The sequence below is a fragment of the Poecilia latipinna genome, unplaced genomic scaffold, assembly GCF_001443285.1.
Source record: "Poecilia latipinna isolate Pla-1442-1.1 unplaced genomic scaffold, P_latipinna-1.0 Scaffold593, whole genome shotgun sequence".
Taxonomy (NCBI): domain Eukaryota; kingdom Metazoa; phylum Chordata; class Actinopteri; order Cyprinodontiformes; family Poeciliidae; genus Poecilia; species Poecilia latipinna.
In genome coordinates this window covers 111,305-134,338 of record NW_015113209.1, presented here as the reverse complement: position 1 = coordinate 134,338, position 23,034 = coordinate 111,305, and the positions used below count along the sequence as shown (strand labels likewise).

Below are 23,034 nucleotides of genomic sequence, written 5' to 3'. Positions count from 1 at the left end.
AGAGAAACACACCTGCACAGATCAACTGTGGGACAGTTTTGGAGTTAACGCATACAGTTAGCTAAACAGAATGCCAGACCAGAGGTAGTTTCTATAGTTTCAATGAGGAGAAAAAGCAGAGAGAGAGAGAGAGAGCAAAGTTAAAAGCTAAAATTACCAAAAATAATGCTGAATTGGAGAGTAGTAGGAAAATGTAGAGTCATTAGGTCCTCCAGCACCTTAACATGTAGCAGTGTAAATATAAACATAGTTCTGTATAATGTAAGGTTGATCAAACAGGAAGGTTTTTGATAGTTTCTGAAGCGTAGACCAGGTTTCCGCTTCACGGACTAAATCTGTGTGGGAGCTTCGAAACCTTAGTATTTACTGAAGTGTTGCCTTTTTTCTTTTTGAGAGCCATCATTCTGTGTTGTTTTAAATAAAACACTAGAAAACTTCAGCATGTTCTAACCTATTTTTTTCCCCTACTTGTGTTGTGTTGGATTATAATTTACCCAAAATCACTTGAGAAAACATCCACACGTTCAGTGGAGCTAAAATCCAAATGCTGAGTTTTCTACTGAGTATTTAGGGAAAAAGAAAAGAGCCTGGATCACAGTGAGGCCTGGTAAGGTCAAGAGCACAACAAATTACAGCGTCTCACCCTGCAAGGACAGCGAAGTGATTGCTCTCATTTCAGTGAGGATGACAAGAAACCACGTGGGGGTCTCCTGGTGAGGACAGGCAGCTCTGAGAACGTACTGGGGAATGCATTTATTGCTGGTCGTAGAACATAGGAAGCCCACCTGGGTTGAAGAGCAGCCCATTCCCATAAATGGCACATTGCCTTTTCTGTGCTGTAGCCATTAGGTTGACCAGAGCAGAGCGCAAAATGTCTCATATTCATGTTCATATTCTAGTGCTGAGATGCTTTATGTTGTATTTCTTTTGCCTAACAAGAAGATTTACTGGGAGACAAAACTTCAGAAGGACATATTCACAGTTTATTTTTGCAGTCTTCACAAAGTTTCATAAGGCATAGAAATCATACTGGACTTTAGGATTGAAGTTGACGGAGGGAAAAAAAATCTGACATTCCAAGAGGCACCGCAGGGACTATTACAGATTATTTTCTGACTTTGAACTCAGGTTCTGATTTCTAAATGGCACACAATAGGGACAAAATTCTGCCGAAAAATTCCTAAAAGTTGCAGTGCTCACAACCTATCTTAAAGAAATCATTACTGTTTAAACTTTACCTTTAACAACATAAAGTTACCTAATTTTTAAAGTGCAATCAGTAATACTTTTATAACAAATTTATATCAGTAATGATTTTTTTGGTTAATGTCAAGTTGTCATAACAAAGACATTTTGAATAATGTCAACTTTGTATTAAAAGTGTCATAATTTACCGAATGACGCTTTATGACAACAGTCATAAATATTCATAAAGGCTTATTCATGTTCATGACATGTGTTATGACATGTTTATGACAGTGTCATGACAGTCTTATTCAACCCCCTTCAAATAAAGTGTTATCGAAAATCATTTTGTCTGTTCACAGCAGTAAAACTGAATCCAGGTCACTCTTCGTGTCAAAACACTTGCTGTATTTAAGCGTTTTAATGGAGCAATTAAAATCCTATTTGGGTGCACAAAGGTTTACTTTACAGTACAAATCAATGACTAGACGTGGCTCTAGTTATCATAAAAACCAGAAAGATTGGAAAAGATGATGACTGTATTGCGTCTAACATTTTCTGAAGAAGATTTTAATTTAAAATGTCTAATTTTGTCCTAATTTATTGTATTTACTCTTGAATTGTGACAGCTCAAAATCAGCCCAGGGCCACAAATGATCCGCAGGTCCCACTTTGAACACCCTTTTAAATTTTACTAAATTATACCTTGTGAATTCTTAAATAAACTTCCTTTTTTTATTAACTTCAACAAATTTTCTGAACAATATCAACATCCAGTTTAGATGTAGGATTCCAGAACTACTCAATGTATCACACTCAGACAAAAACCAGGAAATAAAGATTCAACAGATATTTTAAGGTTTCTATATTGGTGCAGACACATAGAAGTAATAAAACATTCTACAACTTAAAATACATAAAAAATGTGGACTGAGTAATACCTTCTGAGTATTCAGAACTTTAATTGACCCCAAAACACACATTTCACTCAAGGAACCAGACACTGTGTGTGTATGATCTGTGTTCATTTTGAGCGAAAGTAGCAGAATAAAATCCACACATTCTAAACTGCACAATGCCACGTTGCTGAAGATGGAACGATTTTGCATGTACTGATTCACACGAGCAAAAATCAGTACAAACTGTGTCAGGCCACAAAGTGATGACACTTTGTGGCCTTGCATCAGAATTGCAGGTAGCTGTTTCTTCCACAACAATTTTTTTAAACAAGTCTGTAGCAACCACAGCTGCTGGTCCCTTAAAAATATGTCAACGTGTAAATTCGATGTGTTAATACGCGGGAACTGTGATGAAAAGTGACTTATGTGGCTCACGTTTAGGGCCTCTGAGACGCCCAGGAGACCAATCTTTTCACACAACTAGACGGGATGCATTTCAGCCTACCTGAATCATTTTCTTGTCCCACTTTTTCCAGCCTATTGTTTACTGATGCGCGATTTGTTATGCCTTTCCTCTCCCCTCTTATGGGGGTTAATGTGTGCGCTTTTTCAAGCATGACTGCTCTGGCTCATAACGGGTGAAGGGGACGTAAAACGGAAAAAAGAAGAAGAAGAAAAGGAAAAAAAAAATGAGATGGCTTTAGCACGGCAGTCTGATGTGAGATAGATGCTGGAGTCTATGATGAAACAGCGAGAGGGATGTGTTTTAAACACCGCCAAAAACCCAGTGAGAGGAAAATGGGAAACAAACTGTATTTGTGCCACATAACCAAACTGTTTGCAAGGTGACAAAAACAGTCAGGGTTGGAAAGAAGTAAACCTTGCAACTGGTTTTATTGTTTTCTACATTAGGACGTAAAAAAAAAGAATCCTCTGATGTTTTCCAAGTAAATACCCCTCATCTAACTGACCATGTAATTTTCTCGCACAGTTGAGGAGAAATTATGGCCAACTTGTTCATTAAAATGTGGCTGAGTGACTTTAAAAAGGATGTGGATAGAGTAGAGGGTTCAGTGAGAGCAGCAACGTGTTTAAATACACTGGAAACTGGCAATGTCGTTCACGTTTAGCGTAAACATGTATTTCCTTCATTTGTTTATGCGGCAGCTCTCAAAAGTCTCCACATCCCTGCAAAACGAACAAGTTTATGAGACAAACAAAACAAGATCTAATTTTAAGTTCCATCCAGTCACTTTTGATGTTAAAACACAAAAATTGAAAAACCACAAAGTGACACTACCGATTAAGAAATGTATAAAATGACAATAAAATCCTTACATGTTTGTAAACGAGATGCTTTTCCATTAACCATAAATTTGCGCAAATTAAAAGTACAAACATAAATGTGTTTAATGGAAATATGGCAAAAAAAAACTCAATACTCTGGTCATACTGACATAATAACTGACAAAGCTGCAGCTTTGTCACCTGCACGTCCATGATGTACGTTTCTCATTTCATGACATCCTTAAGTTTCTCTATCTGATAAATGTTTCTCTTCTGGAAGCAGCCATGAGAAGATGGGAAGCGCCTGGGTGTCGACCAAGGAAGGAATTATGGGAAAACCTGTGGTGAGGTTGAATTGGTCGTCTTTGGTCATTCAGATGCATGGACCCCAAATCCATTCTTCACCAACTAAGGGCAGTCCATAACGAGAAGACCTGATGGTTTTTCTCTTTGTCCTAACCATGAGTACTTCAGCTCTCTCCTCTTTCTCTCTTTCCCATCTCCGTCTTGTCGGCGTCCAACAATAAACGCGTGTGCTCTTGAACTGATATTTCGGTGGAATCTGGCCGGGATGATGTTGAGGTTGCACACCTCAACATCATCATTAAGTCTAAAGTCATTTGATAAATTTAACATGGTGTGCGCCTTACAAGGGTTACAGCGCCTGACGTGGATAGATCTATACTTTCGTGTTGTTTGCTGCACATATCATGTGAATTATGCAGCTGAAATCAAGAGTCAATGGTCCAAGCAACATTTTTTCAATCTGTTATTGTATGTGCAAACTGTGCCTCAGTTCTGCTCTCAGCTGTCAGGAGGAGCTCCTGGTGTAATCTTCTGTTTCTGTGTTCTGCTCATCTTGGTAGTAACAAGGGCTTTGAGTTTCTGCTGCTTTTTCTATCAACACAACGTGTTTTTATCCACATAACTGACACTCGGAAAGTATTTTCTGTTTTTTGCCATTCTCTAGAGACAGTCTCACATGAAACCCTGTATGGTTTAGCAGCTTCTCAAACAGACCGGCCCGATTGGCACCAGCAACCATGCTACTTTCAGTCACTCAGAGTTAAAGTCAGAATTATCAGACTCCCTGATGACATCACACACAATTCTTAATATTTCCATAAAAATGACCATAACAGAAAACTGGTGATATTGTATTACTTCCATGGCAACTTGTTCCAGCTCATCTTGGTTGCGTGGTCTTCAAAAACAAACACTGACCTTAAGAACCTGCCAAGGATTCTCAATGGGATTAAGATCGGGGCTCTGTGAGGGCCACTCCAAAGTCCTTTGGTGTCCCTCCAAAGTGGGAACTGCATTATTAGGGTTGAAAGTCTCTCCCTCCCTTCTCCAAACAAAAGCAACATCCCTGTGTCCAAAGAGCTCAAGGCGCGTCTCTTCAAACCAAAGATCAGACAAAATACCGTGATTCATTCTTTGGCAAACTTTGGTTGATGTTTCAGCACTGGACATTTTCTAGAACACTGACCTCGGCTCAAAATCCTCCACAATGACGAGGCCTCACAACTTTTCTTTTACTGGACATCAAGTCCAGTAGAGGCCAGCTGAGGAACAATCACCATGGTTGTGTGGTTAATTGACTTCTCAGACTTGTCTTCGAATTAATTAAAGCAGCAGAGGGCAAATAGTTTCTGCCTTGTCATTTTTTCAGCGTTCTTGTTAGAGTCCAGCACGTCATTGTCATTGGAAACAATACGAGTTTAATAGTAAAACACATTTCAGCAACAAGGTAGTTCAAAGTGCTATAAAAACATTATAAATACATCGTATAGTTGTGAAAACCAGCAGCGGATATTACATTATGTCAAGTAACATCGATAAAATCATCAATACGCATCAAATATGTTGGTCAGCGCTCCAGTTATTACAGGTCAAAAGCAACAGGTGGGTTTTTAGTTTTGATTTAAAGGAATTCAGTGATTCAGCTGTTTTGCAGTTTCCTGGAAGTTTCTGCAAGGTATTAGATGCCTACAAGCATTGACTCACTGCTACATGATTGGCTGATTCACTATGGCCATTACAAGCAATCAGACATTTGTGCCTAAATATGTGGCCGATGAACCATAATCGATTGTCTCCACGACATTCCGTTTATTCTTCCCCTGTGGGCGTGTGGTTGGAAGGTGAACACACAACGTGTCTGGGAACTAGCTGGATGCCCACTGCACTTCGTAAAGTGGCACTTCCTTCCTCAACACACTCCAGACTATGCGTTGAACTGCTGCCTGGCAACCATCTGGACGGGACCCAACAGCTTTGTGTGTGTGTGTGTGTGTGTGTGTGTGTTAGCGGGACAGCTTCAGTGGGACTGACACTCACGTTTGGCTCTAGCTTGCGCTAACAACAGACTCTTGATGGCCATAAATTCTCGCTGTGTACATTATTGTCAGGTACGGCTTGTGTTTGGCTATTGTGCACGTGGGTGTGCGCCATGCTGGTGTGTCTGAATTCAACAGCACTCTTGTTAGGAAATTCCACGCCACATTATTGGGTAGTCTTGGTGATGGCGTGGCTTCATTCCCAGACTGGATCCCGAGGGATTAATATAAAAGACAAAACTCCCAAAAAAATACCCCCCAAAAAATCAGTCACCTGTTCGCTAACTAGAGTGACGTTTTTAACTATCTGAAGCTGAGAAATTAGGACTTTCACAAGGCTAACAATTTGCTTTAGATAATTCCTGGGGCCTTTTCACTGTCTTGTCTGGGACAAACATATTCATCAAGATCCAAATTCGAAATTCCTTTCCCTTTTAATCAAATCCTTCCAATTTAGAAAGGATTCCAGAGCAAAGGGTTGGGGGGAGGCAGGGGGCTGTGGAGGAGGGATGGGTGGATGAAGTTCCAGCAGATGCCTTGGTGATGGCAAAGGAAGCTGCAGCACCAAAGCAGAGGGTGATACATCACAGCCATCCTCGCAGGGAGGCGGTGGTGAGGCACAAGTAAACGCTCCTAAATCATCATCCTGGGACAGATGGGGGCAGGGGGGAGGGGCCTGTCACATGACTCCCCCATACCCTACTCCTCCTCCTCCTCCTCCCGCCTCCTCTCTTCCATCAAAACAAACTATCAACGGTCAGGGCAAGGGGACAAATGTGACAGCAGACCGACAACTTGTAAAGGAGCTGCTGTCTTTGTTTGAATGATTGCAAAAACTCAGACATACGGTGGACTATTAGGAGATTGGTAACATTTTTTTCATCTGGCCATTTTATATTTATGTTTTTAATCAACAGGTAACAAACACTTCCAGCATCAAGTATTCAGCCTCTTTTCTGTGTGTTTTATCACTCTACAAGCCACAAAAGTGATGATTTATGACAGACCAACACAAAGTGAAGTGGGGTATAACTTTGAATTGGAAGCAAAGTTATTATTCCTTGTGAACAATAATCTGAAAAGTCTGCCATGCTTTACTTCCCCAAAGCAGTACCTATTAAAAACTGATTTTGTGCCAAATAAAATTTCAATTTTATTTTGGGGTTCATTTCTCCAAGCTTTGTGGGACGTCTTCTTGCATTATTTTATGCTAAAGTTCATCAAACTGAGTCAGCTTGGATGGAGAGTATCTTATTTTAGAGTCTTGCCACAGGTTCTCAATTGCTTTAGGTCTGGACTTTGACTGGGCCATCTGACTTTAATCTAAGCCAGTCCATTGTAGTTCCGCCTGTGTGTTTAGAATCAGGGTGATGCTGAGAAGAAAATGAACCCCCATAGCATGCTACTGCCACCACCATGTTTGACAGATGGGACCCAACAAGAGAACAACAGAGCACAAACCATTTTGCATGATGGCCCAGAAAAAAAAAAAAGTTGTGCCATACTCTTTTTATTTGGATTTATCACAGTAAAGTAAGGCAGACTTGATTTTTCTGTCACATCTCAGTTCTGCTCTACTTTGTGGTTGGTCTGTCACAAAAAAACAACAACAAAAATAAAATCCTATAACAACCAGTTTGTTGTTGCGATATGGAAAATTGTGAAAAGTGAGTACTTTTGCAACTCCCAACGCGAGGCTTTGATTTCCAGCTCTCAGCTTTGGGAGTGATGTTATTTCGGGCTGCATGGCTGCTGATAAACCGTTAGCAGGAAGGAGAATCGCATAAATAAATGCATGGCCCTCCTTGCTGCATGGGAGGTCTTTAGCATCGTGTTCTTGCACTCCCACTGATATTTAACATATGTACTTTACACTTTTAAATCACTCTGCAGCAGGAAGCCACGTAGACATCTGGAAGAGAAAACAAAAAGCAGCAAAAAAACTCTTCTTCTAGGTGAGCTCTGAAAATAAAAGCACATTTTGAAGTCTCTTCCAAAATAAGCCAGAGAACAACAGAGCACAGAAACAAGATTTTTGCTGCTCTTTTTAAATGCATGAAAGGGAGAGGAAAACAGACTGCACCCCTTGATAATAAAGAGCAAGTTTATGCTAAAATGAAAAAAGAAGCTCCCTACCCCCCTCCTCTCTTACGACCTTCTATCTGCTAACACGCACACACAAGCACACACACTCTCCTCCCTTAGCCTATATAAGCAGACAGCAGCTGAGCTGGCCCCCTCCGCCCTGCATTCTCTTCCTTCACTAAACATACAAAAGCTACGTGTGCAGCTTTTAACCACGCCAGAACATTTCTACTGGTTTCTCGGTACAACTTTTAGGCAAAACGAAAAGATGAGCCGTTTTGTTACTGACAGAGTGAGCGGTGCACGCAGCAAAGCTCTGCAATGTGGAGAGAAAAGGCTGAGCTGAGCAAAGCTGCTGCCTCCCATCCCCCACATTCACATAGCAAAGTTCTACTGCTTTTGCAAGCGGCGGTGCTGCCTTCACGTGCTCCACCGGAGGCTCGGTTTTTGCAGCATTTAGGTGCTCTTGGAGATGAAACGGTCAGCAGCGCGGCTGCAGTTTTCGATGTTCAAAAGTAATTAAAAAAAAAAAAATAGCACGCGGAGCAATGTGAAATAAGTCACTGAAATCTAAAATAAAACTTGCATCGTAGGCATTTTGGTTTTGTTTCTGTTCAAGTCACACCTTCAAACACTCAGGCTGCTTTTGCTGACAGATGCAAACTAAACATCCCATTTATGAACGCTTATTTGAAATGATCAGAAATTGCAGTTCCCTAAATGATGACTAAATATAAAAGTGGTGAACATGATACTCCCCAAAAAGATCTCTGGCTCTGGCCGACGTGCTTTTTAAAGCTTAACTATCAACATTTTAAGCCAATAAAGCTGCAGTATATGACTTTCATAAAAAATGTTTTTGCATATTTGTTAAAACTGTCACCATGTCCTGACAGTACTATATGATAATCTGTGAAAAGACCGATATCCTGTACTTCCGCCCAGTGCTGCTATTGCTGTCTGAAGAGATGCACCGCTCCTGGTCAAAAACAACCAATCAGAACCAGGAGGAGGGGCTTAGTGCTGTCAATCATCATCGTCAAAATGCTGCTAAATGTGCTGATGGCAGAGAAACAACTCACTGTTATAGGAAAACCGTTTATTCAGATAATCTGATTGGTTGTTTCTAGTTAGCACTGAAAGCACTGGCAGAAGGCGAAGGATACCATACTGTCACAACACGGTGACAGTATGGTATGTGTCAACAATTATGTGAAAAAATATTTTTTACACATTTGCAGTTTCAACACTAATACCTCAAAATTGTTTCACTTAGAATAACTTTTCTGGTTGTGTCTTTTGTGCTTTTTTTATAGTAAGTAGTAAATAGATTCAAGGCTTCAAAGCTATGACAGATGACAAATGAAGCAAAGTGACACTGCATAGCTTGCTACTTACAGCTCAGTAGTCTTCTGTGAAGATCTATCCAGGCATTCCCAGGTTACATGGGAACGCTTTATTGTCTAAAATGGGTCAATAATTTCAAAAACACCCACATCCACACAGGACCGTTTCTAGAAATGTTTTCACCCACACACGGAAACACCAAGAGTGGAGAACGAACCAAGAAGTGCTACTGTTACTCCTCCAGACCTGTAAGTGGCGCCAAACAAGGTATTTGACATTGTAGCCACAAGGTTAGTGGTAAACGCAACAAGAAAACAAGAATGTTGAACAGCAAAGCGTGAGTGGTGACTTTTGTGTAGAGTGACAACGAAGTCGAGCCTCTTCTCTTCTCATGTCGTCATTGTCATTGTTATGTATGATGCGTACGATGCTTTTGAGTTTATAGGTCAGGCTAGACCTCGAGCTAATAGATTCCACAAGAACCAAAAAAATTTGTTGACTTGTTTGACACGGTGATAACTAATGAAGGTCAGTTCTAGCCAGAAACTTTCCTGAGAAATCCATGCCAGCAGGAAGCTGGAGACGACAACATTACGGCTTTTCTGCAAAACCCACAATCAATTTATGAGTAATAAATATGTGATACTACACATCAGAGAAGAGTAATGCAATTCTTTCTTTCCAGCCCGAGAGAGGACATCACATGCATAGACCCTAAGAAGAAAGAAAGAAATTATCTTAATGGCCGCTAGCATACCAGACTCACCCCTCATCTATTTCTACCATTTTGCAATATCTCCAAATTCCAAACAGCTCACAGAAATGTAATCTGATAAACCTTTAAACCACCATGCTGGTTGTTTGAATATAAATTTGTGGTTATTTACCATGAGAATAATGTATGTAAAAGACAATAATATGCAAATGTGACAGTTTAACTTTAAGGCAGGTCTATAAAATAAGTTGTCTAAGCTGTGAGTTTTGCTTTGATTTTGACCCATTTCAGATTACCTGTTAGCTTACCAGACAAGTCGGAGCTTTCATCTTCCTGTCCAGGAATTGTTTTGACTGGTGTGTGTGAATTCTTAGAGATATGTAGGTATAACATAACCTAACCCTGAATTTAACCAATCCGTTTTTCTTTTTAGCTTGTATTGTTTTTTTTTATTGTGGTAACAATCATCCTTCACTGGACGTTGTTTAGCGTAAGAGTTAGCTTGACTCCCTCATCAGAATTTTCTGAGTTTCAAAACGTGGTTCACATGTGCTGGGTGAGATTTTGTTCACGTTATTAGGCCTCTTGTGTATTCTTTGACTAGCTTTTCGAATGTTTAGTCTGTTTGTCTATTGCGTATTTCTTGTTGTCCACTGTTTCTTTAATATGGGTAAGAATTCTGTGTACCATTTGGGAAATCTCATTCTATGCCCCATTTATCTTAGAGGTCAGTCTTCTAATGTAATTCTTGGAGAACCAGCGGGGCTTGCTCACAGGCCAGGTCAACTATTGTTGACAAGTTTTTATTTTTTATATATTTCAGACACCAAATAATCACACGTCTTACTAGGACATGCATGCCTTTAAATGGAGTTTAACTGGCATATCTTTTTTCTTTCTCAGTCTAAAATAAATTGTATTCTATGTCGCAGATCAAGCTATTTAGAAAATACCGACAGCACATGAAGTACGCATGAGGGCTGCTGCTAGGAGAGTGCGAGGCAGGCAGGCAGGCAGAGAACATGAAGAAAAGGGGGTGGGGAGGGAGAGACTGCTGAAGAGCTTTAGAATCCTTTTCTGTATCAACCATACAGAGCGAATTTATGCTTCCTCCAAATCTCCTCTCACTCTCACGCGTGCAGAGGGGAGATTTGCGTCTCAGCAAACATTGTGTTGCGCGTTATATTTTGGTGACCCATACACTGTCACTTTTCCACCAGCGCTGTTTCTCTTTTTCTGTCTTCACTTCCTGCTCTATTACTGGCTCGGTACATCCCCCATCCTTCTTTCTGCTCTCTCTCACTCTCTCTCTCGCTCTCTTTTTCTCTCTCTATCATTCTCTCTCACACACACACACACACACACACACACACACACACACACACACACACACACACACACACACACACACACACACACACATTTCGCAGGCACACACAGGTTGTAATTTCATGCTTTCCTCCACTTTCCTGCGCTGTGCTCACTCCTCTCATTTGCAGCTGCAGACACATGGAGGCAGTCATTTCCACCCATTAGCCCACTCTCATAGAAGATGACACTGTAACCTATTTTGTTTCACTCTTTTCACCACCTAATAAGATAAGATAGTAAGAATCCTGGATGCTCAGTGATTAGATGAATGTAGGCCAGAACACAATCAGCTTCTTTTTTTATTCACTCGAAAGGAGCACATATGGTTAACTTTAAGGCAGGATGGCAAAGAAAAAGACATTTAAATTTGTGATTAGCATAAAACTAATATGAAAAAAAAGCCTTGCTGTTTATAAAACCATTAGTAAGTTTTACATACCAATCATGTGTATCATGTTTATTTTTTGGGCTTCAGTGATACATTTGAAATATTATAATTTTTTCCCAGGGTGATAAAGATTGGTTGCACAACATTCAACTTAGATGAGTTTTTAAAAAGTATGATTTGGATATATGGCCGCTATTCTTAGCAGAACTAGCAGAATTAATTTAAATCAGGCAGTTCCTGGTGAAGAGCGTCCTTTTATGTCAGGCTTTGGTTGGTCCATTTTGAACACATATCTAGAAGTTTCATTTTAGCCTGCTTTATCTGTCCCAAAACAAGATTCAGTGTGGCTCAAAGTGAATCTTGTTCAGTAGGAATCATACTGAAATGTATGGTTCAGTTACACATTTCAACCACCTAGATGTTTATTTCAGACCAAATTGAAGAATTATGAAGTAATCCTAATTTCTTTAGTGAACTCCCTTTGTGCAGTTAAGCCCCACAGCATGAAACCACCACTACCATGCTTGACAGTTTCTACCATCGCAGTTGCTGAATTTTGGTGACAAATTTGAAGATTAGGACTCTTCCTTTTTACGATGGATACGATACCACCACCAGCATGTTTGACATTGGTACACTGATCCTAAGTTTGGCCAATGCAAAGCCTCGCCTTGACTCCTCCAAGCATTTTTCTCGTGATTGTACCAAAAATTGCTGAACTTATCTTGGAAGGTTTTTCGAGGACCACGAGATTTCCCCATGTATGCATCTCTATTTTTCTTTCTCAGGTCATCTCTGCGTTCTTTGGAATTTGCCATTATTCTGAATTGTCTCCAGTCTAAGTAGTGCTTTCAAACTAATTACTTTTGTGCTGGAGAAGAGAAACTGCCAGCTGCAGTAAATCATCAACACTAACCAAATGATGATATGCCTACAAGTTGCCAAGTTAAAAGAAAATCTGGAACTATTAGTCCAAGTCCATTCGGAAAGCATTCACAGCGCTTCCCCTTTTTCTATGTCTCTACGTTATAGCCTTATTCCAAACTGTATTACATGAATCTCTTTCTTCAAATTTCTACACGCAACTTTATGACAATGTGGGAACTTTTTTTTTGTGCTTTCCAAATTTACAAAACCAATAAATCACATTTACATGAGTATTCATAGCCTTTGCTTAAAACTTTGTTGATTCATTTTTGTTGAGTTGTTCAGAACATGCTAGTTAGAATTCATACTAAATTTACAAATCCAGCTTCAGATTAACTGGCCTACTATTAACTTTGTTTTTTTAATATCTAATATTTAATGTGATTTTTAAAAAATGAAAATTACTCAATGTTGATGAACTTTTTCACGAAGGGAACACTTTCCTGCACTCTTTCAGTAAGCCTTCTGCCTCCTGTTTGCTCTATAACAGTGTAAACACGGAAGCCAGCTCGATCCAGATCCAGATCTCGCTCTGTGCGCCACTCCGGGTTTTAGTTTTCTCGCGACAGGTCAGTAAGATGGCTGTGTCTCGCGGAGCCTCGTGCTGGTCTGGTTGATTTCTAGCTCGCGCTCTCGTTCTGTAACAGACCCCCCTACCCCCCCTCCAACACACACGCACGCACGCACAGAAAGGCACAGTGACTGGTGTCGGTGAAATTCATTTCCCTGGCTCTGTATTTATACATTCTTTCTTTCACAAACTTTACCCTCTGTGTTTGAAGTTCAAACGCGGTCGCTGTGGATTACCGGACACCGGTGCGACCGGAGGAACAAGGGGGGAATGAACCGGGACGACGGGTATGTTGTTACAAATGTAATTTTATTATTATCCAATGCTTCTTCGGAGTTTAACTGCGAGCGAGTCGCCGTGCTGAAAGAGAGGTAAAGAAAGAGTGGAGGCGAGAGAGAGGGGGATATCATGGCCGCTCAGGTCGCCAGCGTCGCTGCTCTCAACACTAGCCCGCCATCCGAACTCAAAAAGCCGGACCGGGACCCACAGGACGAGTCGGTACCGGGCGAGAAGCAGCATGAAAACAAGGACACGGGACCTGACGCGGGATCTCCGGTTCAGAAGGAGCTGCAGGACGGGAGCGATGATGGGAACACTGGGGGAGGAGGGGATCCTGACATGAAGAACGGCAACGGGAATCTACCCAGGGTAAATAATAACAGCAGCAATCAGAATGATACAGGCGGGCCCGAAGGAAATAACCTGCCCGGGATGGGCCACCACCACCCCGGACCCTTTCCTCCACCTCCTTACGGCTACAACCAGCCCTACAGCCGGGGCCCTTTTCCTCAACATGGCGGACAACAAAGCCCTGGCATGGCAGCTGTATCGGGGCCGGGCATGATGGACCCTTTCCCCGCTAACTCACACGAACACGGCTACCACAACAACTACAACAACTACACCCCGTTCCAAAACAGGACTTCCTACCAGGGCCAGGGATACGGGCCCATGAGCTCCCCGCGGAACAACCAGCCTCCGGCGGCTGGGGGGCAGCCAGGCAAGCAGCAGCAGCAGCCAGCAGGAGGAACCACCGCTATGGCTGCCTCCTACAACAACCAGAGGTACAACATGGGGAACCAGCAGCCTACATCCACGCCAACTTTGAACCAGCTCCTGACATCCCCCAGCTCCGCCAGGAGCTACTCCAACTACCCCCAAGGAGACTACAACAATCAAGAAGGGGCCAACAAGGGAGTAGGAGATATGAGCAGCAGTCAGTTTGGTGGGGTCCATCCGGGTTGGCAACAAAGGACCCACCACCCCTCTCCCATGAGCCCGGGAAACACTGGACAACCAGGCAGCAGGAACCAGGTAAACCCCACCTGCCGCTCTCGCCTCACTTTGACAGGGCAAGTGGTTGAGAAGAGGCAACGTTGAGCTGCATTTTGCATTGGATCAGCCATTGTCTGTAAAGCAAGAGCTCTATAAAATGGCTGCCTCTCTGTTGCTCTCTACACCAGCCCTGCAATGGTTGTTTAAAGGGAGAATCGTGGTGCATATTCCGCGAAAGTCAACGCGGGGTTGTGTGCTCGGTGCGGGGCAGGAGTTTGACTAAGTAGATCAAGAGTTAGCGAGGAGAACTTGTGTGTATTACTGTGTGTGTGTGTGTGTGCGTGTGAATAGAGGAAGGGATGAGGTGATCTTCCCTCTCAAATCTCCTCTAGCTTTCTGTGTTGACATCAGTGCAGCTCCTGCTGTTTTTTCTTTTTTCTTTTTTTACTGTCAGGATATGCGGTCACACCGCTTGTCTATGATCCTGAGCTCCCCTTTGGAGGGTGTGGAGGGGGGCAGGGGGTAAATAAAGTTGTCTCCGCGGCTGTCAGGGCTACAAACAGGATGCAAATGACAGCGATGACCGTTAAAAAACATTTGCATAATTACACGGGGGGAGAAAAAAATAGATCTAAAAAAAAGAGAAAGAAAACCGTTTCTTTTTCAACTAAATCCATGCGCACTCGGATCAAAATTGCGATCGGTGACCCTAATGACTCATCCCGACCGGGGACGCGGCTCGGTCGGACTCGGTTCGGTCGGACTCGGTTCGGCTTCTCCCCGCCGCCTTTCACGTGGCCTCGCTCGCTTTCGAGTTGGCAAAGTGCAGATTGCCTTTGCTTTGGGATTTGAATTATGGAGGTAAAAATCCTGCTGTCAGAGCCAGGAGACAGTTGGTCTTGAGTTGACATGCGAGCTGAGATCTGATTGGCTCCCTGCTCCTCCGCTCTTGGCCATTTATAATTGCCTGTAATGGAAGGGCTGCAGAAAACCAGCACCCCCCTCCAACCCTCCTCTCTGCCCTGGTAATGTGTTCCTCCACATTCGTTGGGTCTCATTTGGCGTCTTTTTAGTATCATTTAAACAATATTAAGCCCCCCTTTTATTTTCTTACAACATTAATTGCATATCATATTTATTTAAAAATCCAATGTGGTCGCTAATATTACCTGCTGTATAAACACTAGAAACGGTAGAAATTGATATGGTTCTATTCATTTTCGAGCACAATTTTGCCCACTTCCTCCCACTGCAGTAATTTGCATGCTGACTGTAGTGTTGAGTCTTGTATTATTTTTGTTTATATTCATGTGTTTAGCTGAACCCTCCCTCTCTCTGCTCCTCTTAGTCATTTCTATCATTTTCAGTGCACTAGGAGTTTCTTGTTTTGTCTGTTTTTTTTTTTTTTGGTGTGTGTGTGTGTGTTTTGTTTTTTTTGCCCCTCCAAGTCCACCGACTCCAGCTCAGCAGATTGGGTAGGTGTGGTCACGTAACCACCGTTTGCAGCGTCGTTCTCCACTGTTTCCAGATCAGGTGTGCAGAAGGAGGCCCACAAGCTCCAATGTCTTCTCCTTCGCCATGTGACACTCGGACTGGCAGCGGTTCTGTTTACAAGCAAACCCCGAGGTGTCAGCCAAGTGTCACAGCTTTCTTTTTCCTTTCTTTCTTTTTTTTTAACTGTAGGGTTTTCAATTGCCTAATTTACTTCCACTGGCAGGATTTCCACGTCCCCGGTGATTGCCTGCACCTCGGCGTGTCTGTGTGGTGTTTTTACTCCACCTCATGTGTCATGGGCCAGTTCACCGTGCTCTGTATAATGTTTAGTTTTTATGTTAGAATATCTGTGGAGTAAAATTGATGGGGGATTCTGTTCCATTAGGTTATCCTTATATTTACGTCAAAGGCCCTTCTACTCCTTATCCTATTCAACATTTTGTCATGTCACAGCTAGAAACATTAATATATGTTTTGTAATAGAATAAAGTGATGCATACTTCCAAGATCTTTTACAAAAACTAAACAAATCTGAACAGTGTGGCATGCTTTTGAATTCAAAGCTGAATAGAATTACCCTTTATTTGAAGCAAGTGTGTTGGGTTATGTCTCTACCAGCTTTGCACATCTAGAAGCGGACGTTTTTCCTCGTTCTTTGTAACATGACTTGATTGGATTTAGGTCTGTACTTTGTTTAGGCAATATTTTAATATATGTTCAGATGTCGTGCCAGTGAGAGAAATGGCTTGTTTTTTTTTTTTTTTTTTTTTTTTTTTTTTTTTTTTTTTTTTTTTTTTTACAAATAATAGAGAAATCCAAGTACTGCTAAAATTTGATGCCACTTCATTTATTTTTTGCATTTAGTTTAGGTTATTAGTTTATAACAGGAATAATGTGTAAAACACATTAATTAAAGATACCTTGCACCTGATTTAGCTTCAAACAGTTTGTGTCTCTTGACCCATAGCGGATAGGTTAATAAAGCCGTCTATCATAAAACATAAATTGTATAATCCCATATATCCTATTATACAATCACTGTACAAAGTCATAAAATTACAATATATATAGTACTAAATGCCAAACATCTGCTCTGTAATCACTAGTGCCAAAGTTAGTTATTTTTCTATTGGTTTTCTAACTTTCCTGGCATTATGAGAGAAGTCCTTAAGATGCGTATAAAGTTTAAGACTTTCATGAAAAAGGAAGTTGGACTCAGAGGTTTTTGTGTTTTCTTTCAGTGGTTCTTGGTGCAGCACCATCACAGGCAAGGAGGAGAAAAGGTTTTTCATGCAGCACTGTGTCACACAGTGCTGCATGAAAGAGAGCCACACCAGCTAAAAATGGAACAAATGTTTCAAGTTTGGTTCCCAATTGAACCAAGTATACAGATCTCCTTCCTGGTGTTTGTATTCCCATCAAGCCAGTGCCTCTGTCTTCTTGTGCCCACAACATGAAGCTTCCACCAGCGTATTTCACAGTTGGAGTCATGTCTTTAAGGTGTCAGTTGTCTTCTAAGCACAGTGTGTTGCATCACAAACAGGAAGATTTGGTCTCAAATGACCAGAACATCTTCCTCCATGTTTATTTGGGTTAGGTGGACAGCCATGTCTTGGTACATTAGCAACTCCACCAGACTCATCCTATCTCCAGGTGATTTATTGAACAGAGTTCTGAGGGATGTCCAAAGTGTAGGCCAACCCAACTTTCCAGAACTTTCTCAGTTATAATGCCAATGAGACTAGTCCAGTACAAAAACCTAGCTGTCTACTTTGTTGTACTTAATTTCTAACAATGTAGATGAGGGATTTTTACCGCTTTCCTGAATCACAACAAGGTAAATAGCCTCCACTTACAGTACTGTGCTGCCCTTTTGCATTGCCGGTTAAATGGCTGTAAAGGCATTCAGCTCACAATAATTTAAAGCAGATATGCAAATACTTGGGCTGTGTTCTTGCCAGAAGCGATGACAAACGCCACACTGCGTAATGATTTATTGATTTCCTGGATTGATCAGTCACAAAAGTTTTAAGCATTTTAAATGATGTCTTTTGTTCATCATTCAAATCAGTTTATCTATAAAGTATCAAACGTTTTCCAGATCACTGTTTAATGACCAAGACAAAGCAGTGGGCATTTCCCCAAAAATCATCTCTGTAGTTTACAGTTGCGTATTTGCATTTATAACTTTAACTTTGGGAAATGGATTCAGTTTGGAATTATAGTCGAATCAATTTTTTTTTTATTTTTCCAGTTCCTTTTGCAACTTTATGTTGACAAAAATGTATCAGAGTATTTCTGTTTGTTTTCACCAACGGTCGTGTCATTATGTTTGTACCGAGAGCAATCGATTCAGCTACACTTGGTTTTCTCTGGTTTTACCAGGCTGGAGTCCTCCACTAATGATTGTGTGTGAGCTGAACTTGTGCTAATTGACGAACAAGGTTGTAAATCAGAAAGAGCTGAAATATAAATAAGCATATTTCATTCAGAAGTATGGTGGTGGCTTCAGATTTTTGCCATTTTGATAAAAGTATTGAGGCTGTGTATAGTTTAATTTAAGGGCACTTTTCCAAACTCCTAGTGGCCACTTCCAGTTAAGTCAAGAAAAAAGAAATTGCATTTAGACAACTGAATGAAAACTCAGATGACATTGGAAGCGATGTAGTGTGCATGTAGTATTTTCCAACTATTTTGAGTTTGCCATTACATGGACATAATTCGCATTGTCTGTAACAAGTTTCGCTCTGGAGTCCTTTGTCAAACGTTTTCATTTTTGTCTACCCAAAACGGTATTGCAGTGTAAATGAGCGACCAAAACATCGTTACAGTGTAATCAAGATGCCAAAATGCCATTGTGTGCAACATGAGGCTAAAACATTATTACAGTGTAAAGGAGGGGCTAAAACTTTATCATGTAAACTGGATGCCAAAATCCATTTACCGTGTAAATGGGTCCAAAACGTCTTTACCAAAATAAGAGACCAAAACTCAAAAAAAACTTTGCTTTTGGCCATCCACCAAAAGGTGCCATTGTGGAAACAGAACCCTAGATACATCCCTGCTCCAACACTGATGGTGGCTCTCAAGGACTGGAGTTAAAGACTTTTCCTTTGCAGTGTCTAAACGTTATTGAAGGGGAGGAAAAGAAAGCATCAACTATGTGTGTGGATTGTTGTTTCGTCCTCTTTGTGTGTGTAAGATAGACTGGTGATGTATGCAGGGTGTGTACTCTGCCTCTTGCCCAGTGACTGCTAGAAATGGGGACCAGCCCCCAACATTGGAAGGGTAAATGATTATAGATGATGGATGTCATGAACAAAAACTGGAAATCTTTTATTAATTCAGCAAATTTGGAGGATTACCATCCAGTACTCTGCGTGAATAAAGCTTAGTTTGTAACCAGTGGGACAATTACACTTGTGGTACTGACATTTGAAGACCAAATGAAAAACTCATTGTTGCCTCTAACTTCTCTGAAGGAATTGTTTCAGAAATATGGGCCCATAGAGTCAGCTGAAAGAAGACCGATACACTTTTCTATTGCTCTCAAGAACCTAAAATTTGATTGTTTGGAAGTACTTCTGGTTGCGAATGACAGACACTCGTAGTAATCTAGAATTTATTGTGTTATATCATGATATTACTGTATTTTCTTTTTACCAGAGGCTAGCATTAGCACTGTTACCATAACAACAAATTTTGCTGTACGATAAATTGCCCCAGAAGTTATTGTGATAACAGATAATATTGTTGTTTTGAGACCATTTTCAATGGCTTCATAATGCAAAGGCACATTCTTAAAGATCAATAAACTATAAGTTCTAATGAACATTTAACACTGGAACTGGAAGACATTCTAAATATCCAAAATAAACAAACAAAACAACAGGAACAACAAATCAAATGAATGACGAAGTCTGTAAACAACAGGCTAGTTGAGACCAAAACATCACAGTGACGACTTGGTCATCCAGCTTTGGTAAAACGAGAGCAAAAAGAGAAATGATTGAGAATGTTTTAAATGATCATGCGATTAATTGATTTATTGTTTATTGCAACACGCCTGGCTAGCATAACGTGAGAACCTCGTAGCGGTCAATGCCTACTCTGTTAACTCTGTATAATGTCAAGCAGTAAAATCCAGTGTGAGACTCTGCAATGTAAGTTTTTCACATGCACTAACTACCTTTCAAACACTTCCTGCTTAGATATTCTAGGACACACTCATATTGTATGGGTGACAGAAGCGTAGGATGGTAATTTCACTATTTGAGCCTGTTAAGCTTACTAAAAGGTGGCAGAGGCTGAAATTTAGACGAAGGCAAAAAGGCAGTGTCAATCTCTAGTTTCCCACAGTAACTGTAGATTTGAGTGTTTTCCTACACATCTGAACTGCAGGTGGGGAAGGACGCATTATCTTCACAGCTATGATCTCTTACACAGTGTTTAAAAACAAACAAAAAAAAAGCTAGTAGAGATGCTGCACAAACTACATCTGGATGTGGGCAGTGCTTCATACCATCCTTTTGTTAGACATAGTGGCTTCAGTTTAAGTGGCGGCTTGTTTTATTTCGACTACAAGTAAGTGCTCCTGGTTGCATTGTGTGCTTTATTAAATGCTTAAGCTTCTCATTCATCAGCATGATTGGCCTTTTAATTGCTGCAGATGTATCTCCTGTAATAATCCCACAGAGGATGTTTTTATTGTGCCTCTCACCTGCCTTGGGCCACGCGATCGATGGATTAATGTGTTAATTGAGTGGCTGCGGAGGGGCTAATATTGTGGGTTTTCATCATGACGGGCACATAAGCGGGTTCCTGACAGACGGCGGTTGTGAGGGTTGTTTAGGATGGCGGTACGCCAGGTGGTTCCCCCGGCCCGACACACGGCGGAGAGTGAGCCGCCCCAGGGATGCCCCATCCCACATCGAGCATGAACTGAAGCAGCGGTGTACCTGTCAAAGAAATCCCTGCAGTTGAGGATATGAAGGGAAACAGTGAACTCCCTTGGTTCATATGCAACCAAGAGAGGAGTTCTACCACAAAGTGGTTGATTAAGCTTGCAGAAAAACATGTAATGGCAGCTTTATGTGGTTAAATTTGGTTTACCTGATTACAGACCAGGCTCTGGTTTGTCATTTTTAGGGTGCATTCACACCAGACATGTTTAGTCAACTTTAATTGAACTCTGATTAGTTTGTCTGGAAAGTCCAGTTCGTTTGGGAAGACATGAATGAGCAATCAAACTGTGGTCCGTCTGAAAACCTTCGTCTGGGTTCGGATGAAGTGAACTCTGGTGTGGTTCAAATGTATGTGTGAACACCAAGCGGACCGGATACCGCTTGGTATTCACAGTTTTATTTTATATAAAGAATAAAATATTTTAAAGAAAATTCAGCTTGGGAAGCTGAAATACTCTGTATGGTGGAGAGCAGATGCTCTAGTGACCGAATTACTAGACACGATATTGGCTGACGTTTCCAAAGCAGCCAATCCAGGCGCAGTCGTTTTCCTTGGCGCTGACTGGCTGACTCCTCAGAGCGAAGAGAAGATGTTAGCTTCTGTGCTGGTGCTAAGCTGTTTTCTACTGTGCGTATTAATGTATATTTAATTAGTGTCTGAACTGTTAAAATAGGCAGTTCTTCATGTTATGGGGGAATCTATGAAGATATGATCAGAGATCATATCTTCACAGAAACACAGAGGTTTTAGGTAAAGTTTCTGACGGTGAACCTGAAGAGAAGATTTTGGATTCAGCTAATTATTGCTGTATCCCTTTTCTTAGGAAATGTATTGATTGATAAATTAACCAAAGAAATAATTTGAAAAGCTCTATTTAAAATTTTCCTTTTCATTTTTGCTTAATTCTCTTGGCCTAAAAACCAGTTTAGGAGATCAGTTTGTATCCAAGGTCATTGTTTTCTAAGAACTCACTCTGACTTTTAATATTAAAGTGACACTGATCAAATGATGGTGGTGTTTCTTTGTTCTCCGGTTCTATCAAGCTTTGATCAGCAAATGCATAATCTCGTTGCTTCTTTAAGAATAATTAACTGTTCTGAATATTTATTTATGGCTTCCCCTGCCTTGAGTAGTTATTAATTATTCACATTTCAAGGTGAAGTCAAAGTATTATGGAGAAAAGATAGTGTATAGCAGGACTTTTTGATCAGTTTTTTTGAAAAGATATAGAAATTGAAAACCGACTTTTATCATTTTATGTTGGTGGTTTGTGTTAACAGGATTAGCGATGTTAGCATTAGAAGTACAGCAAAGTTCCCCCCAGGAAACCTGCTAAGGCTAAGGGTGCTGCTGCATTTTGTGTTAAAAATATTAAAAGTTGGCCGGAAATAAATAATAATAATAATTTAATTCAATAATAAAATTATTGAATTAAAATTGAAAATTGCCTATATCCGTCAAGCTGTAAACATACCAGCAACCTCTGACGCATTTTGTTTCAGTTTTAGTAAATATGACATAAAGTTCCAACCACATAGTTAGATGGAACAACTGTCAAATAAATGAATTGGATCATGTTATAGATTTTTGCTTTAAATGTCTGTATTTTCAGAAGCATGAATCTCCTGTCATGCTTCCATATATTTATTCTAGTAATTGACAAACATTTTCTACAGTATTGTCTCTTTAATGTGCAAAATGATATACGGGCTCAGTAGGAAAACCTAAATAATCTATTCTGCTACTGCAGGTTCAGTTGTCCTGACAACCAGAACAGCATTTTTCCAAATAATCTGTGTCTAGCGAATGCACCACGAAGTTCCAGCAAAACACAAAGAGTTCAGATGTGAAAGAGTTAAAAAGGGGGAAGGTTACTTTCGACTTTTAAGTCTTCACTGCTGAGTAATGATTCCCCACAGGCCACATGGACAGCACGCTGCTTCCTGGCAACTGTGTGTGTGTGTATGTATGTGTGTGAGATACTAGGGTAGTGTTTGCGGAAGAGGGAGAAATGGTGTCAGTGATACCCAGGGGAGGGAGGAGGGACGGGGGGCGTTTTGTGAATGATCTTCGTCTGCCCCTGACAGCTGTGTGTATTTGTGTATAAAGTACGACAGTTACTTTGTGGTGTGTGTGTGTGTGCGTGTGTGTGTGTGTGTGTGTGTGTGTGTGTGTGTGTGTGT

The 23,034-nt window shown here is 40.9% G+C and overlaps 1 protein-coding gene across 1 annotated transcript in view; it reads left to right on the top strand.

The window, feature by feature from the left end:
- Nucleotides 1-13,183: 13,183 nt before the first annotated feature.
- The window catches only part of arid1ab (AT-rich interactive domain 1Ab), a 77,565-nt gene continuing 67,714 nt past the window's right edge, over nucleotides 13,184-23,034 (top strand). Inside the window, exon 1 of the mRNA XM_015042510.1 lies at nucleotides 13,184-14,431. Coding sequence (XP_014897996.1) covers nucleotides 13,526-14,431 — 906 coding nt within the window. The 5' untranslated portion in view covers nucleotides 13,184-13,525. The remainder of the gene's footprint in view (nucleotides 14,432-23,034) is intronic.